Source organism: Cephus cinctus, unplaced genomic scaffold (assembly GCF_000341935.2).
Source record: "Cephus cinctus unplaced genomic scaffold, Ccin1 Ccin1_scaffold0240, whole genome shotgun sequence".
Lineage (NCBI taxonomy): Eukaryota > Metazoa > Arthropoda > Insecta > Hymenoptera > Cephidae > Cephus > Cephus cinctus.
In genome coordinates, this window is record NW_014332956.1 from 1,196,006 (window position 1) to 1,215,311 (window position 19,306).

Here is a 19,306-nt window from a genome sequence, read left to right on the forward strand (position 1 = left end):
GGGGGGGGGGGAGGGATCTGAACAGTGAAATGTAGGACACCAGCAGCTCTGCGCTATCAGAGAAGACTGCAATTGGAAATTGGAACGGTAGGATCAAGGATTTATCAGAACTGTCAAGTTATCCTTATCCAAACCCGTTTTCTGAGATAACTCTCATTTGAAAAGGAAACTGGAAGCAATGGTTCAGTCTGGAGTAAAACTCGGGCCAATAGTAGAGAAGTGAATACCGATTTTTCGGCATGGTGAAAATCCACTTAATATATTCCAAACGTTATCCGCATCATTCATACCGTGTAGCATTCTTTCTTTTACTTTTTTCTCATTTTTGTTTTCTTGTTTCCCTGGAATGTACCTACTTGCACGTAAGTTTTCCACGTGGAATGATAAAACGTTTATCGATGAACCAAGACATTGCAGTAACAATCCACGTCGGATCGCGAGGATACGTATCGAAGTATATTGCTTAAGAAAAAGAACATTCACCAAACGAGATTCTTGGTTTAGTTGTCCTCGTACGAAACGATGCATTTGTCGAATGCTCGTCCTTCGTCGAATTGTAGTTTCTATATCCGGATAGTGTGGTTTTTTGTTAAAAATTTATATCGTTTCATGAAAATAAACCAGAACGAAGTCTAATGCCACAGAAAGTTTGAAATTTTTTAAACTATGCAATTTTCATCCTAGAAAGTTTCAGCTACATACATATATACATACATGATACTACATACGGGTAGTACTCTAAAGTTGTACTAGGCACATTCTACATGGCACTAGGGATATTTATTTTGAAAAATTTGTAACCTTGAATATCGTGATTCGTTGTATAAAGAATAATATCAGGATATGCGCTTCAATGCGTTGCACCTGGAATTTCCAAAAAAAATATCATAATCCTGGTAAGTGACGTACCAGGAACGGATTGCCGGTATATGGAAAGATGCCAAGTGCAATTTTATCATGTTGCAAAGGCTCCATGCAGCTAATACCACGTTTCCGCGATGAATTTGGAAAGATTCCAAAAACTTTCAGATTCTTCGACATTATCTTTTATCCATTTAACACGTCATAGATCGTGGCACAGATACGGGAAATGTCTGACGTTGATTTTTTTTAATGAAAAACAAGTGAATGTTGCGAAACGCTGTGGTGCGCAATGTTTCTTGTCACCCGGTATTTACGATACTGTTATGATTATTTCTCGACATATCAGCACCGTTACAATATCTATAGCCAGTATTCGTACTTTCATACGAATTGTATACCGTCAATAGAATCCCTACAGTTGCCAATTATATTTAATACTGCATCACAATAATAAACCTGCATGTATTTTTCTCGAATAATACTTCTTTCACGACACTATACATGTACATATATTTTATAAAAATTTAATATATATTTTACATATGAAAAGGAAATTGAAGAAATAGCTATTTTCAAGACATTACTTGTGGTCACTAGCTAATTTGGGGACACTGATTGCCGTTCGAATCATTGAAAAAATTAATGCGCGTACAATACTTGTGCATACTACATATATACACATACATATCCAGTTATCTCGAGTTAGCCGACATAAAAGTCATTGATTAACCTTAAACTTTATGTCAGTCCATACTGTAACCGTAGCTAATAGGAAAACGTGCTTCCGACATTTCAATCCAATAGCTTTTATCGAAGCACTCCTGTATCGGTCGTCATCATAAAACGTGGCTTAACGATTTCAGAGTTATTGTCACCGTTGAGGGAATCCAAAAGCTTCTAAGCCTTTGAAAGCTCTGAAATCTGGTCCCTTAGTATACCCTAACGCGAAACGTATCTCCGTCGGATGTTATATCTTGTGAATATAGGTGAAAGTGTCACAGGGCTATGTTCATTGTTGAACTTTATCATATAAAGGGAAAGTCAACAATAACGAAATTTTGTATAACGACTAAAGTATATATTTTAAGTAACTACGTAGCAAAGTAACGTCGACTACGTGTATCGTAGAATATTCACATAACGAGACCCGTTCTCGTTAAATGGGAAGCCATTAGTTCTTGGATTAAATGAAAATGGCCCTTAGCTTCCACATCTGTTTGTGGAAGGGTTAGAGGGTACGTAATTCGACATCCTTTTCAAGGGGTAACACGCGGTACGTCTCTACGTTAAATTCATCCCAGGATTGTATAGCGTACATTTAACAGACAACAATTGATCCAGTTTGCATGGACTGTGATAGGTGAGTGTGACCTATATTACTAATAATGAGGAACGTACAGGATGCCAAGGTAAGGTTAGTTATGGAAATTTCTATCAGCTACGTATATACCGATTTCGGGCACCTTGATTACGTGTTTATACTAGTTTTTATTTGAAAATTGGATTTTTTATTTGCAACGTCCAATACCTTATTTCTAATGGCAATAGGAGTATGAAACATTTTTTTTTCTGCATTTCCAAAAAATTTTATCAAGCTCATTATTATACGTATTCTTTAGGCGTTTCAAGTGTTATACAGAAAATAATAATTTTGGCTTCGATTTGCGTAATTAAATTTATTCGTTAATTACAAGCTTACGCCTGCTTCAAAGCGCATTTACGAATATCCGGGAAACACCGTTAAACGCGACTGGGATAATTTAAATCCAACTTCCAGTGCAGTTTGAATTTCAAGACTGATAAATACGAAACGGTGGCTTCGCTAATGAGCTTTGCTATTCAGCCATGATACTATTGCAGTCAGCTTCAGGGTCAAACCAGGCAAATCGACTTGACTGTTAATCAATGATTATCTCAATCAGCCACTTCACGCACTATGCATAACTCATGAATGATAAAGTGTTCGTATACCTGCCGCCGAAACAGCAGCATAGAAAGAGCACTTTATTCTACGCTGCGATAAAATCAATAACTCCTAATCCTTTGTTATGCCAAATTTTATACTTCATTAGCCATTGTGTTGCAAGTTTGCCGAGGAGTTCAGTTTACAAGTTTCAAAAGAATCTGCCGGTCTTTCATAGACGTAACACACAGTCGAGGTATACCGGGTGTTACAACGAAATAAAAAGTCGTATAAATTTGTCTCATATGCCAGTTAGATATTTCAATAATCGTTGCACGTTCGACCCAGATGTTGCGTATGCAATTTCTACAGATATTTCAAAGCCCGACAGTTGCCGGCTACGGCACTGTTTTATGCACAAAGCTTTACCTCGCCAATGTGTAAGCACGAGACTCCAGTACGCGCAATAATATTATGGGATGCCACGTGAAGCGAGAGAAGCATACGAGTAAATATGCATGCACTGCACGCTTTTGGACACGCGGTAGCAGGAACGACTGATTTATGGATTTTTGTTCATTTTAAGAAAACAATACGAAACTGACATGGCATAACGAAATGAAAATTTTTTTACAATTCCAAGTTCCGATTCTCTTTGCTATTTTATCTCCGGGCTGAATCAGCTACTATTGTTATTGTTGGAACAACGTATGCTTTCGATATATGTATTTGATTTCATAATTGGTCCATTTCCGCATTGCGCTGCATGTTGCTACTACCTTTCCAGAAGACCCTTATTTCTCAAAAACGTTTGCGGGATGTAATTCGTTTTTAACGGGTGTTACTGTTCGCTGATATGTCAGTGCTGCTTATTTTTTCAGTGCTTTATACCATTTTTGACTTGGTACTTTGATACAGACTCTAAATTACAGGAAGGATAGGAGACCAATGCACTGCCGAAAAATCTGTTTCCACATCTTCTAATGGTTCATATATTTACTGAATACTTTATTATTGGTGATTTCGATGTGGGGATGAATTTCCTTAATATACATTATTCATTGCACCCTAATGATACTTTGGGTAAGAGTCAACCTGTATTCGCAAGAGTAATATTTTTTAATATTAAAAAAATTGTGTTATTTATTTCATTTCTTAACGATTTCAACGAGATTTCATTTTACAAGGAAACTAACATGCCATATTTGTATCTCAAATCTTCTTGGTTATAAAAGAAATCCCATTACAACATAGTCGAACGCGACATGCAATAATGCTAGACCTTTTAGAAATCCGAGAATGACAGCGAGCAGCATCAGCGCAATTTCGCACGTAATTCAAGCATGCTCGTAGGACTGGTGGCAGCAGTGACACCCCTGACAGACAGGCAAGGTCTATCTCCTCTTTTTTCATGTTTCACGGAGCAAAATTCCCATTAGATTAACCCAGCCCCAAGAACACTACGCTTTTAGCCGATTCGAAATGGCCAGATACCCCAGCGGCTCGAAGAGTATAATTTAGGGTCTGGCAATTACAAGAGCTGCCAGTTAAAAGCGTCTACCAATTGAAAGATTATTTGAAATCGAGGATGATCAGGAAGAGCAGCATACTAGTCTCGGTCCTACAAAGAATATCTATAATGACCACAGGATTTGTAAATTGTACAAAAAGTCATAAAACCTTCCAGTAAAAAGCGTGACTGGTTGCGGCAGCATCCACAAGATAATTTCCTTCCATCACTTAATTAAGCCGTTCTGCTTACTTTCTTTTCTCTGCATTCCCTGAAAAAGCTAAGAGCTTGACCCAGTCTCAATAGCGATCTTCATTAGCACAAGACGCATCATGCGTTTATTAGAGGAAAGTGACATATATGAATCCCACGTAAACAAATCGTCTAAAAAAAGAGCTTTCAAAAGATTTTTTCTCGAGTCAATGAAATTGCGAGAACTGTATGCAGAAGGTCGAGCGAGTCAAGATAGATATGGGGCTAGGCCGAATATGAAAGAAACAACAAGATACCTGCTACCAAGTATTTGCTTGTTGAATAAGGAACGCTGAAGTCCTAGAAATTTCTTTCGAAGTTGAAAGCATTTTTTTCTCTTCTTTGGGCATCACTTTTTATATTTACCTGTACCTTTGAGTCTTGGCAGAGTGCTATTGAAAATCGACGGCAAAAGATTTAAATAGCTGCTGCGCAAAGTATTTCTACTTGCTTGATAAGCATTATTTGGAAAGTGTGGGTGGGACATACACGCGTACATATATACCGAATAACTAGTATCCGATAATATACATATATTAGGAACTCTGACAAGATCAGTCGCCACTTTGTAGTTGAAAATATTTCGTGTCTACAGCGTTTCTGATATGGTGCGAGACTCTGTGATATCAAGATTCTTGGTATTTCTGAATCCACGAAGAAATAGTCTCGTGTGGGCTGTCACAAGGCAGTGTAGGTAGTTACTAATAAGGTATCGCATATAATATCTTGATTGATCGAAATAAAAATTTGGAGAAACATATTTTTCACGAATGATCCTAATGATGCATATATTCTCGATTCGACGATATGTAACGATATCCTAACGATTCTGTAATATCCCACAACCATACACCCACTCGTATGTATATTCCACGTCACCCGAAACTTCAAAAGAAATAACACCTTAAGAACCAAGGTGAAAAGGACATCTAAGATATAACTCAACAAACCGGGAACTTCGAGAAATACGAAATAACAAATTTTCACCGGCTAAAAATCTTCATGAGGTTATATTCGTTTCACTGAAATTCGATAATGCGAATACCAAATGACAAACTCAAAGTTGGCACGTAGTAACGTATATCCAACGTTTGCCCTATTATCAAACCGAGCGTTGTAATTGCAATTACTGGTTAACGACATGGCTGCTGTACGACACTCTCTTGTCATTACGTTTCTGTTTGTGTCCAACGTTATTACACTGTTATTATATACTATATATATATATATATATATATATATGTATATATACGACTCCGCCTTATTTGTATACATATACTGTATGATTCGATCCAATTAAAAAAGAATAGAATCAAATATTGAGTAAACAAGACATTACCGTTCCACGCTTTTGAGTACCTCCATCAACTTCCATAGCAATCCGGAATTGCTGGGATTTTTGCTCGAAAAATATAGATCATATAATATGTAACATACGCCTGACACGCCTGCAATTGGAAACACGTGTTGCCTTTATTATGACGTAGCTGTGAGACACGTCAAATTATCCACGTGCCCCGAAATGATTACGTCACGAATATAGAGTCGGACATACGTAATAAAGTCAAGACTACCAGAGTCCCTGAAACATATTTGAAGTTTCTTGTCCACATTCCAAAATTTAAATGATGTCATAAAGGTTGGTAAACGGTATCGATATATGTTAATGTAGACTCCCTCTTATGCTTATAAAAATATTTAGTCTTATAATCTGGTATACTAGACACGCTTCTAGTAACACTAGCAGCACGTATCCATAATATATTGCGTGACAAATTACATGACGAATGCATAAGAATGAAGAAGAACGTGTTTCGGGTTCACGTTGAAATATGAAAGTTAAAAATATACTTAACCCGTAACAATACATATGCAGTCTCAGCGACCTTACTAGTTTTTATTTATTAAAAGAAAAATCTATTAAATATTAATTATTCAATATCTAGCCGTTAAATTTATTTAAACTAAGAGCTGACTAACTTAACACTTTACTTTCGAGCTATACTGTTTATACTAATGACCTGACAATCTAGTTTCTCCGATTCAAGTCCAGTGACGTCACCATATAAAGTGTTTCCCTAAAGTCTGATCTGTGTAGTTAAGGCTTACATTTCTCGTGGCTGTCGAGTCTGCCTTTAAACATATCAAGTAGAAGCCTATATTTCACTCTTCGCCGTGTATAAGGATATCTTCTCTTCCAGGGTAGTTAGCACGTGGCGGCTGGCAAGCGGGTGAAAAAGAGGACCGTTGCGAGAAGCCCCCGTCAATCAGAGGGTTTTCGTGTTTACCCAAAGTAAACTGTAAAAAAGTGCTTCGCACGGTTGGATTACGAGATATAACGATGAGCTGAAGTTAACGTACTGTCGATAGATGTAAAAATATAAATTCACGATAAATCCAGAACACGTGTAAGAAGATTGTTGAACTGTGATTGGACTTGGTGGGTCGGCAGTTCCGCAGGCCGCTTTTTGCACGTATCGAAAGACTCGGTCGAGTCTTGCGCCAAGTACAGGCAACCGGTGACCCAGCCAAGGCGACGATGCAAGTCATGTAACTGAGCGTCATTAATGGCGTCCTGCTTGTGGACGCCGTGCGGTGAGGAAAAAGAAGAAAGTTAGCAGTGACTGATTACGCACCTCGGCCCGCGCGTGCAACGGCCAAACCTTGCGAGAGCTACGGTAGCGTCATATTGCCGACTCGTTCGCACTGATGCTCTGCGAAAAGGACGCAACCAGCGACGCTTTGTCGTTTCGCTCGCACCATGTTTCCCCCTCTCTGTTGCTCGCACGGCCTGAGGTACGGAAGTGATCCTGCACACTCTCCTCTCTTACCTTTACCACACAGTATCAATAAGCTGGACACCATTAATGACGCGTTTTCTTTTTAAATTTGTATATATTTTTATGTATTTCTAAAAAAAATTCACTTATAAATTAAATTTATATGCCTTCAAACATTTTCGACAACGCAATACATTTTTATGATTAGCGACATCGTAATGTATTTACATTTTATATCTGTAACAATATAGATTTCAGTGTTGAGAAACAAAAAAGACTTGCGTGTAAAGAATTACGCCAAGTACAGGAGTGCTGTTAATTCCTTTAACAAAAAATATTTAAATGATGTTGACTAAACATACCCGTGTGATCTATGCCGCGCGGTTCTCATATGTAGAATATACTATATTAGAGTTGGGGTGGAACAGGCCCAGCTCCACCAAAAAGAAAGCTCTAACGGAACCTATCAGAAAAGACGATAACTTAACGGATCCTGTCGATCTTTGGGGTCGCGTAAAATCAGCAAACCCAACTGGATGCACAAACGGGAGCGGACGGTTACGGAAATGCACGGCCGCTCAGGCTGCTAGGTTGAGGTAGAGAGGGTCGGAGTAAGAGTCAGGCAAACAGTGCATCGTAAAATCACGTCACAGTGGTGACTCATGTATTTGGCATTAATAATATGATTTTAATACTTTTTGTTAGAGGAATAAACAGCACTTCTGTACTTGGCCAGTACTTGGGGTCAGTACAATTGCACTCCACTAACAGTTGCAAGTTATTTGGTGATTAACTAGGAACTGCCCCAAAGAGCTAAACTTGTTTAATCCTAAATACCAACATTTTATACGTATTCTGATATGGAAAATTTTACTGTTAGGATATTGGCGATTTATCTGATACAAAAATCATATTATTGTACTGTAATAAAATAACATTCGATTATTTTAGACACTTAATAGTTTAATTCAATATTTCATTCCAAAACCCTATATCGCTGGTGTCAATTTAACAGAAGGTTGACTATCACCTAGGTCAGAGTTCGCTATTCGAACCTTGTAAAAGTTCAAGTTACACTTGTCTACTTTATCGACATTGTCAAAGAACAGGACACTTCAGCCTTGTAATACCTTAAGATCTTCGCTATTTGTATTACCTGGTAATATATCGATTGAGAACTGAAGCCTATATCACGTATATACAAACGAGATCGATAAGAATCTGGATTTTCACATGATTAAATTTATAAAGTTGGCCATGCTGCTTTTATCGAATTAAACTAAGTTCATAGTTATAAATTACCTGGAATTATTTATTCATTAAAGGTACAGTGATACGTAAGACTGGATAGGTTGATGCGAGAACGGAACGAGTACTTTTGTTTAATATTGATTTTCTTTAGTTATTAGCTTGAAAGTTTACCCACGTTGAGTTCGTCCACGTGATTAGGGAAACCCTATATATTCAAACTGACTATTTGAACCTATGGAATTCTGTGGCAACCAAAGCGCTTGGTGTCGTTCATTAATTTGTCAAAGTACTAACCCACGTATTTTACAAGAAAATAGGTACATTTGTACGTATTCCAAAAAATTCTTATCCTCCGATATCTTTGTGATAAGGCAAAGCTACCCGACTCGCTGAAAATAGAGAATATCCATATACGCCAATTAGTTGGTTACATCTGTATTTCCTCGTGCCGTAGTGATCACGTGGACGCAAAAGTAATATGACAACGTGCTTCGCAATTACGGAACGCTATTCAATAACATAGATTTATTCCATGAACATACAATGTATATATATGCACTATACTAGAGATTGTCGTATGAGTGTATTATCGAAAAGAGCAGATACAGCAGCAGTAAGGATTATGCGAAAGCGAATTTTCATACCGAAATAAACTTTACCGTAGGTCGTCTTAAGAGGATATTTCTTTCAGGATGTGAAGGGATAACAGCATTCAAGTGGCTGTGATGAAAACCACGTGAAACTTTTCGTGTAATATTGTGCTTCAAGAAATTCAAGATCCTTCGACAAAGAACAGATTCCTCCGGTATCTTCTAAGTACGTTAACTTATGATGGTTTTCATCTTGATACTACCTATAATGTCCCCAGTAGCCCTCGTCCATGGACCATTATCAATCGGCGCCATAACGTCGCCTTGAAGCCTCCTAACGCTAAATGCGATTCACCATCCTGTAAACAACGAAATATTCATCGAACGGGATGGGTCTCCTGCGTCCTCTGAAATTACGAAGGGCTACTTAAAGGAAATATTCTTAAAGATAAAGAACGCTTGAACAGGGATGAAGTACCCTTTGTCCTTTTTCCATTGTCAAAGCACTTGTCTTCTGTCGTCTATGACTACGCGTGTCAGAATTAGATATTCTATGGACAGTGTCTTTATTCTGTCATCATTCTCACTGCTTCGTCCGTTAAAAATTATTGCGACGTAGAAAGTCGATTGATACGGAATTCAGAATTTTTACACTGATTCGTGATAATTCCAAAAAAAATATAATGAGCGTATAGTAACGGGATAGAAGTAAACATTTTATAAATTTCGGTAACTGAAATTTATAAAAATGTAAGATTTACTAATTTAAAAAAAAAATATACAAAAATTTTCGAACAATATTTTAGGAATTTCTTCACTTTCTTTTAGCTTAGATCGATGATTTAGAGGGGGGGAAAATCCAGCAGTAATGTCAGCGACAAATTTGTCTGGGGTTTTTTCTATAACCAGAGGAAGGGAAGTTCAAATGGCGCAATCATAGTACTATCAATCATCGTTACTACTGGTATTCTGTTGGAAAGGGATCGCAGAGGTAGTTCGAAAGTTTTTGATTTTCCACTTGTCATTCGAAGAGTTATCAATAGAAGGTGACAAACCCTTAAAAAAATTACACCGATGAATTTACCAAAAACTCCGAAAACCAAGGTTAGGATAATATCTAAACGAGCTCTGAGCAGACCTAAGTCATAGTCTTTTTCGTGAGAAGAAGATCAAAGGAAATGTAAAAAAAATGTCTGCTCTAATTGTAGCAAAGTTCAGAAAACGTTAGTTATTAGATTTTGTGAAGAAAGACAGAAGCGAAATTGAACATGACTTCTTCACTGACATAAACTATAATATAAATTTTAAAAAATAAACACGTCAAGTTCGTTAAAAGAATATCGGATAATGACACGTTATGGAAAATCACATTGTTCTGCTCCGGATAGTCATAGCAGAGGAAATTCATCCTGCGATAAGATGCGGTTTCGAAAACGGAAAAATATCTTACATCGTATACAATCAAAGAAATTTCTTAACGTGGCCGAAGTGGTGTATGGATTTTTGGGTAATATGGCTATTATCGATGCCGAAAGAAGATTCGATTATAAACGCTGCGAAGTCGGTTCTGCTGGTTTAGAAAGGGATGGACTGATGCATAAACAACCTCAAAAGTCACGTCTTTACAAAAAGCGAATACGTCATGATTATTCTGGCACTGCTTTGCATACTGGACATAAATATAAGAAAAGATTGCAAAGAATTATTAATGTTAAAAACGCATCGAAACCACTGGCAATTGATACCCAGATTTCACCGAGGAATAAAGAGGCAACTGTACCTAAAAGTTTATCTTGGATATCGCATATGATAACAAGGTTAAATAAGCCGCCTTTTTTCATTCAAGTTACCAACGATTACATCAAAGCTAGCCTTGGAGCAGGTAATGAAAAAAATGTGATTTAGTATTGTATTCATTGGACTTATACCACGATCTATTTTTAGATAGTTTACGATTATTGTATTTACTATTGCGAACGATAATTATCTAATTCTTGTACGTGTTACTATCATAGCTCTGTCAAATTTTCAATCCGCGCGTGGAAAGGATGACGAAAGTAGAAGCCAAAGGAGGAAATTGCGAAGGGGGCCTGAAAACTGCAACAGTCTCGACCGGAAATCGCTTCGTCGTGGAATTTCACCGTGGTTTACGTCTAATCGACGACGTAGAAGCGGAGAGAGCGAGGCTGTTGTAACAAAGAAGACGGGGAAGATTGATAAGGACAATCGAGATAAAGCGTCGAGCCTGGAGACTTCGACTGGATCGTCAAACAGATCGGCTTCCTGTATCGAACGAAACAAGCGCAGTAGAAGAAGCAAATCACCATTGTATAACTGATATATATATTTTAGGAAAATATCAAAATAATTTGAAGTGATTATACGTGTTTGTTACAGGAAACGGAAAAATATGAAAAGCAGATTAAAAAACATGCCGTGACGATGCCACTAAAGAAATTAATTATTGATGACGATGAACTTGCGACTATGACTGTTGAAAATGAATAAAATAAAGAAATGTTATAATGCTTGAATTTTATTATTAAATAATATAAATCGTCGATACAGTTGAATTTTTATAAGCATGTACATATCTTGAAAATTGTTGCATTGTTTTATATAGAGTACGTTATATGTTTATATATAGTACGTTAAGTCATAGGAAATTCTCTCTTTCACACCCTGTTCTATTTACGTCTGAGACTTCTTTCATATCGAGAACAAAAGGGAACTTTTCACGAGGATAGTTTATCCATACAGCTGTCATAGACAGCTGGATCAGCTTCAATTCCTACGGCTCTGCAGCTACAATCGCCTTTTCGCCCAGAATCTCGAGATATCATCCAACAAACTTCGCGTTCTCGATGCGCTTCTGTTCCAACAGTTAAACTCGAAACAGTAAAACCTCTTGTTTTTGTCAAATAGATCTGAAAAATCTTAGGTAAAATCACGCATCACGATCCGCACCTTAAAATTATAAATATACTCGTAAATTTGCCGAGGTGGTGAATCTGGTATCTTAAAATCTTGAAACGATCGAATAAAAGAATGAGCCAAAGCAAAAAAGCATCGGAACGTGCATCGCAAAAGCAAGAAGGTACTGACGGGGAGTATGAAGAGGACGCGAAGGAATCTGGTCGTAAATCTGAGGATCCTCGTTCAACCAAGATTACCGATCTCGTCTACAAGTACTTAGGTAAGGCAAAGCTGCTGTGATTTATTTAATCGCATAAAAAATGTAACATTTAACATGCCACAAAACAACCCGCGATGTTATCGCGTACAGGCTTCTTTACCGGCTTATTGGATTTTTTAGACACGAGTAATTCCCAGGGTTCTCTCGACGAAGTCAGCCCTCAAAGCAGCACTTCCGGTGCGGATGATCGAGTCGGAATGGCTTCTGGTAATTTTAAATAGCGTCACGCACCCCTTTTCAAAATACCCACAATTCCTTTCAGTTCGACACTTTAATCCTGTAGAATTTATTTCCAATATGCTGTATGTTCATGTAGAATGCATATAGGGATTTTATTGTTATTTTTTATCATTCATAAAAATTCAAAAGAATATAAAATTGTTGTCTATCTTACTCCAAAATTGAATCACGTGTCTGTCGGATAGTGCGTAAGAATTTTAGCAATGCCTTTGAAGCTTTTACTCATTAAGCCATGCACATTTCTAAAGCTTAAACTCGTTTCACATCGATAGATAAGAAACGTGCCAGGAAGCAACGGGAAGGCAGTAAGTTCACGGATAAATATATACGGGATGCCTTAGCCTTTGGAATTCGCTCAGGCTGTTTGATACCCGTGGATTCGAATTGCCGTGTACTTCGAGTTTCTTCGGCTCTGGCGAACGTCAAAGATCGTAGAGGTGGCGTGAGTGCGAATGAACGATCGCTAGCGCGTCAAAAGAGCCAACACGACTCGCAGTCTTCAGCCAAAGGCGAAATCCAAGACGCAGGAAGACGCAGAAGACGGAGCAAGAGACGGCGCTCGAGGTCGAGGAGTCGCTCTTCAAGAAGAAGAAAAGTACGTCGACGTAGCTCAAGAAGCCACGAGGATAGGTATTAACGAGAAACTTGGTTTTACGTAATATACTAATTGCGTGTGAAATTTGATTTTTTCTTATTAACAAAATTATTTTATTTCACTTAAGCCGAGCCAAGTCGCCTGATGCTGTATCAAAACCGAAAAAAGTACCAGTTGCTAAGAGGACAGAAGATCCCGAAGAGCCGGACGACTATGAAGCTTATAGTGGTGATGAGGATAACGACTCGAAAAAAAATTCAAACTCAAACAGTAATGACGGAAAGAAGGGAAAAACTGGAAATTCAAGTCATCCGAACAAAGATACAAATGACACCAACGATAACGAAGTTGATGAATATATCTCGGATAATTCAGTCGATGAAGACGTATCGGATGACGATGAAGATAAAAAAGATTAATTTTTAACGTTAGAATCGAGTGATATCAGGAAAGAAATTTAATTAATTTAATAATCATACTGTATGTCCCTTTACTTTCACTCGCTCCTTTGATCGTGATAATATTCATATTCGTAATATTTCCCCGAAAAAAAGCAGGAATTCGTGTAGCGTGTGTGATCGTGATTTAACGTATCGTTGAAAGAACGGTTCTGTGTGTCAGCTTAAAATATTTAAAAAACAAACAACAACTGTCCCCCGAATCGCGAAAGAAATTTAACAACTTATTCTGATGTGAATAAAAAAAAATAGCGTCTACTTCAAAGTTCATTTTTTACTTGAACCAATTTTTCATTCTATCAGATCGAATTAAGAGTTTCAATGTTCCAAGTATCATGTACAAAAGCATCAGCACGTTATTAAACTTCACACCCTTCGCTCGTCCCATAATTTCACACTGACACTCGAGTGATATCGATGGACATATACATCACGGTTGATAAAAAGTACAGTAAGAAGGAATCGAACGTATATCATCTGATATACGAGACAACCTGATTGCTTAGAAACCTTGACATTTATAGCAAAGCATCAAAATCGTTCAACAGCTTCAATATCAGTATCTAAAATACTATTATTTCTTTTTTCAATTTTAAAAGCTCTCGTAAACCGAGGATATAAGCTTTTGTCAAGGTGCATTTGATATCTGCCATATATTCAATTTACGTAGTACTGCCATTAAATAATCAAATTCTCTACGAGGTAATCACAGTTTCTAAGGTCCATACTAAAGGGATATGAAACGCACTTTGATAAAAAAATTCATGAATAATATATAACTTTACTATAAAAATAGGTGATTGTAAAGCTCGAGTATAGCTATCGATAACATATCGAATTTGTATGAGAAAAAATGGGTATTGGACGAAAACACGTAGTTCCCTTCAATACCAGAATATCGGTTTACATACAAGAGGATGCTTGACGTCGATGTCTGCATCTTCAGGATAAAACTGTACGACAAGAGTTCATTCATCATGACAAGCGAAGCTGAGAGGATCATCGGACGCGTTGAGTAACAGATAAATTTCGTATTTTATCTTAAGAATTTAAAAAGGGCTGCGAAAATGCTTAAAGATATGTACCCAAGTGTTTCGTCGTATTAGGAGTCGCTTTTTGTATGATGTTTTGTGTCTAGTTTTTTTATTATTTCGGAAATTCACCTTTGGGCCATTAACGTTTTTGCAAGATCGACCGATAGTACCAGGTATACGAACTTAAATTCCAGACTGGTAGCCTTGGCGAGTCGGTCGAATGATATGCGGGTTTCGTATCGACCTATACCTAATGCCACCTAATACACTTCCTAAAACGTATTCCGTAGTTCCCGAGGATGAGATTACTTGGAACGTCGACGGTGAGACTAGAAACTCGTTCAAGGTCGACGTAATGTCGTTACTCGAGGAAGAAAGAGCGGGCGTTAAAAAAAAAAGGTGGGTTCAGATATTAGAGAAAGACAGAAACAAGAAAAACAGAAAACAGCCTTAATGCTCGAAATTTTTCACGTTCTTCTTCTTCTTTCTCGAGGTCGCAGCATCCCGGTCGTGTATTAATTCGCATTGAACAAAGACGTATTGCATCCAGAGAAAACTAACAATACTCCACTGCGTACGTGAAGCATACAAAAATTTATCATGTCTCCCAGATTCCTATCGTTTTCCCGAGTGATTATATTCTCGAGTCGTAGTTTTCTCGAAAATTCACATTCCCGAATGACTAACTTCATACGTCTTCAGAAAGTTGTCCACATGCGGAAAGCTGATTTTTCGAGAAAATAACGATTTCAGAAAATAACGTTGTCCAACAATTTTTCCATAAAACGACGACACGGAAATATGACTGTTCGAAGAATTAATAGGGATCCGGCGTCCTCCTATTGGAACGTGAATTTAATAGGACTAAAAGTCTGACGAAATTAATGTACCACGTTTGTGAGGTGGTACGCACCGCTTGAAATTCTTTGTTGCAAACATCAAATGGACGCCCCATAACTTTCGTTAGGGCTTTACAGCTGACTGAGTCCGTATAAGTGGAAATGCCAGTGACTTGATCAGACAGCATTGGCGGAGGTTTAGAATTCAACTTCGTTTGCGTTTCCAGTACGAGCTATCGCGCAGGAGACCTTTGACCTTGGTAGCCGTGAACTTCCCAAAATTTATACGGGCGCTATGACTCTGTTTCTCTCCATCTCTGTCTCTGTCTCTCTGCTGCTTGTCTATTTGATTACTCTCCATCTCGCTTTATCTCTCTTGGATATGCTTCTCTTCATTCTCTTACTTCTAGTACAACGAACACTGCCCTTCTCTCTTTGTCTACCTCTTTTCGTCTCCTTCTCTGTCTCTCTCTCTCTCCATATCTCTCTCTCTCTCTCTCTCTCTCTCTCTCTCTCTCTCTCTCTCTCTCTCTCACTCTCTCCTGCCAAGGGGAGTTCAGGCCAACCGACCCCCTTGAGGAATTGTATTAATCCCAGGGTAATATTAATAAAGGGTCTTCCACGTATGTTTGGGTTCGTGCCAGTTCTCGGAAGCTTTCAATACCGATTTCCCAGGTTCCATGTTCCACTTCCACTCCCTTATGGAGTATCCTCACGGATCGATCGCATTGCATCCGCGGTCGCGCTTGCTTTTCCCGCTTCACCGTCTACGATTGCGCAGCACGTGGATTCAAATTCGCACAAGACTTCGTGTAGAGGGGGCTGAGCGTCGTGATGCCAGTAAGGGTCAGAAGAACGCGGCTTTAGTTGACACGCGGCGTTCCGAGGCACGTTATGTATTTCGCATCCCCCTTCGCGCTGATTTACAAGTTCCGAGAACGCGTTAAACGTTGCGTAATCAGCACAACGTATGAGATAACCGCGGTACGAGTACAGTGGGATGTTTGAAGTGAAGTGACAGAATCGAAATATATAGTACTGATATAGAAGGGAAATGCTCGAGGAACCTTGTTGACGGTTAGAGAACTTAGAGAACGCGAGAAGTGGACTCTGAATGTGACTCGATTCTGACTTGAAATTGCAGTAGTGCTTCAGTGTATTATCCACACCGGTGAGTTGTAATTGTCTTTTATATTATTCGCTATGTATTCTCTATTCTATGTATTATCGTATTCTTGACAAATAAAGCGATAACCGTTATGCGAATGTTCACCCTGTCGATTAAAGCAAGTGCATTTTGTCGAACAATTTTAATTTGATCGTCGGGAGTTGAACTTGTCGACAATGCAAATTTTTTTTAAAGCTTTTTCGATGATGACACTCTTAAGTAATTGTTAAATAAAGTCAGTTTGAACAACCACTCCCTGTGTCGGCGGGGGTGTTGAATTCGTGTCTCCACTACTGGCTAATCGCGAAAAACGTACTTTCACTGTTGTACTCAACTTGACCTTTCAGTAACTTGGAGTATTGGATTTCCGCACGTGCTTGGGAAAATATTTTATTCAAAAGAAACTCCATTACTTTCGTGCGTGTATATTGTAACGGAATAATCGCCATATTACATACGTACCATGAAACGTGATGGAGAAAAAGGATTAACATCAAACGATACGGTTCTAACAAAACGTTTTTAATCAAACGAATTATATCTTGACAAGGAGTTAAATTTTTATTAAAAAGATCACATGAAAATTATTAATGATACTGTTTATCGAATAAATCAAGTCTCCTTCACGTGAAAGTGGATCTTAAGGATTCGTTAAGAGGAAGTAAGGGCTTTGAAGGATAAACTAAGACATTCAAAAAGAGTTTTTAGGAATTTTAAAAATCATCGTATGGCCTTGTGATACGTTTTTCCTTGATCAAAGGAGACTGATGGATTTTCATGAATTTTAATTATTCTACCCACACGATGGCCTGAAGCTTTGCTGATTAAAGTTTGACACCGTGAAACTTTTTTATTTTTAGTCTGGTTAACAACACTTGCTAGAAACTTGTAAAATTTTGAAATTTTTTCATAGCGTTTATCAAGCTTATTATAATCAAGTTTCAAAGAGCCAATTGCAATAACTCTCGTCGAGAAAGTCAATCGATAACGGGTAGAAGAGTGCCCGAGTATGTCTGAAAGGAGTAGAACATGTAAGTCCGCATTATGCGTATTCGAACGGAAATAGACAAGAAAAAAGTAGAAATGGACCTTTTATAGTGGATCACGGCAAAGAAAGATCTTTGAAAAAAAAAATGTTAATTAAAATAAAACAAAAAAGGTCATGATCTCAACCCATGTAAAATGATGTTCCACGTCGTTTCGCTTGTCAAAGAAAAGCAAGTACCTAGTCGCACCCTACATTGATAACCAACCCTTACAGTCACAAAGGTAGCATAGTTCATTAATTTTCCCTGTGTTCCTCGCAGCATCGCTAAATTAATATTTATATAACCCTCGCAATTTAATGACAGGATAGAAACAATTCGTTGGTAACTCACGGAAAACAATTTCCTGCAACGTTGTACGTACGTGTCACCTGTGCCGTGTCCTCATACCCTCAAAAAAATCCTCAGACCCTCAATTATCTTTTTCTAATGAGCGATCGATCTATTTACAGCTCATATTGTTATTATCGCCTTCTGGTTAAACTTACCGTACGTAGTAGGTATCGGCTCAGGGAACGCATGTAATGTTAATCTAGGCCGAAAGGTATTGTCATCCATAATTACACAGTGACTGGTTCCCTGGCAGAGAGTGACGTTCTAGCACGTGTAACATTGAACTTTTACACTTATCTCCTATCGTAACTTGAATCACAGTCTTAAAGATAGACGCCCACATATGAGCTTGTAAAAATATAACTATATAGCTGTTTTCAAGAATTCACAGTCTTCTATTAACGTATCAATTCCCAAAGCGTTTATCCTGATAATAACAAGCTGAAAATTCATACTGTACGTCTTACTTAGCGTCTAGAAAATCGGGGAAGCTCTTGGAAAATTTCCAAATGGCATCTTCAGCAGGATTAACAGAGCTCTACGTTTCATTGCATACGTATAAGTCCTTTTCGAAGTCACACCGTTGCAATCGCCAAATGAAACAATTAACAGTGAAAGTGTTGAGAGGCGAATTTACAATTGAATTTCCCGCGTTAAATTCGCTATACATTTAATTGACATTCAGTTCTCCTATACGTCCAGCTTAATGACGCGATGATTGATATACATATCGTTAACGTTGTATCGAATCGAAATCAATAGCTTCAAGATGAGGCTGGATAGGATGATTTTTTTCCGTTTGTGGAATTTTTCTTTTATCATCGTATGTACTGCTAATTGAATTTCAGACGAAAGCACCGTATATACATATGCATACAGTTATATGCACTCAACGCATCAATCATCTTTTGAATGAAATGATTCGCGAACTAATAAAAACGATGGTCAGCAGTGAATATTTTATTGCACGCGAATCGATTTCGTTTCCATTTCTATGCTAAAATCACTTGCAGATTCTTTACATCAGATTTATGTATATACATATACATAAATGCAATTATGTATATCAAATGTAAATTAGCCTTTGCTGGCAAGTTGTTTCATTGGGAAATAACTTTTGTAGTGAAAAGGATTAAAATTTAAATTGGAATTGTAAGGTATGCATTCTCGAGGAACGGCATGCGAGGCAAATCGAAACTAAGCAAATACCATACGAGAACGTTTTGTACTATCGTGCGCTATTCTCT

The 19,306-nt window shown here is 37.9% G+C and overlaps 3 protein-coding genes across 3 annotated transcripts in view; all 3 read left to right on the forward strand.

Annotated features, from left to right (window-relative positions):
• Positions 1–10,064: 10,064 nt before the first annotated feature.
• On the forward strand, positions 10,065–11,679 carry LOC112494063. Its single transcript, XM_025083013.1, has 3 exons — positions 10,065–11,032; positions 11,166–11,478; positions 11,548–11,679. Exons 1-3 carry the CDS (start codon positions 10,498–10,500, stop codon positions 11,588–11,590), a joined length of 891 nt encoding a protein of 296 aa, XP_024938781.1. The 5' UTR covers positions 10,065–10,497; the 3' UTR covers positions 11,591–11,679.
• A 336-nt stretch (positions 11,680–12,015) lies between these two features.
• LOC107265742 (protein starmaker-like) lies at positions 12,016–14,106 on the forward strand. Its single transcript, XM_025083004.1, has 4 exons — positions 12,016–12,346; positions 12,467–12,553; positions 12,859–13,216; positions 13,309–14,106. Exons 1-4 carry the CDS (start codon positions 12,199–12,201, stop codon positions 13,598–13,600), a joined length of 885 nt encoding a protein of 294 aa, XP_024938772.1. The 5' UTR covers positions 12,016–12,198; the 3' UTR covers positions 13,601–14,106.
• A 2,206-nt stretch (positions 14,107–16,312) lies between these two features.
• The window catches only part of LOC107265878, a 46,623-nt gene continuing 43,629 nt past the window's right edge, over positions 16,313–19,306 (forward strand). The window contains exon 1 of the mRNA XM_015735759.2: positions 16,313–16,683. The gene's annotated coding sequence lies outside the window, so the exon portion shown is untranslated. The remainder of the gene's footprint in view (positions 16,684–19,306) is intronic.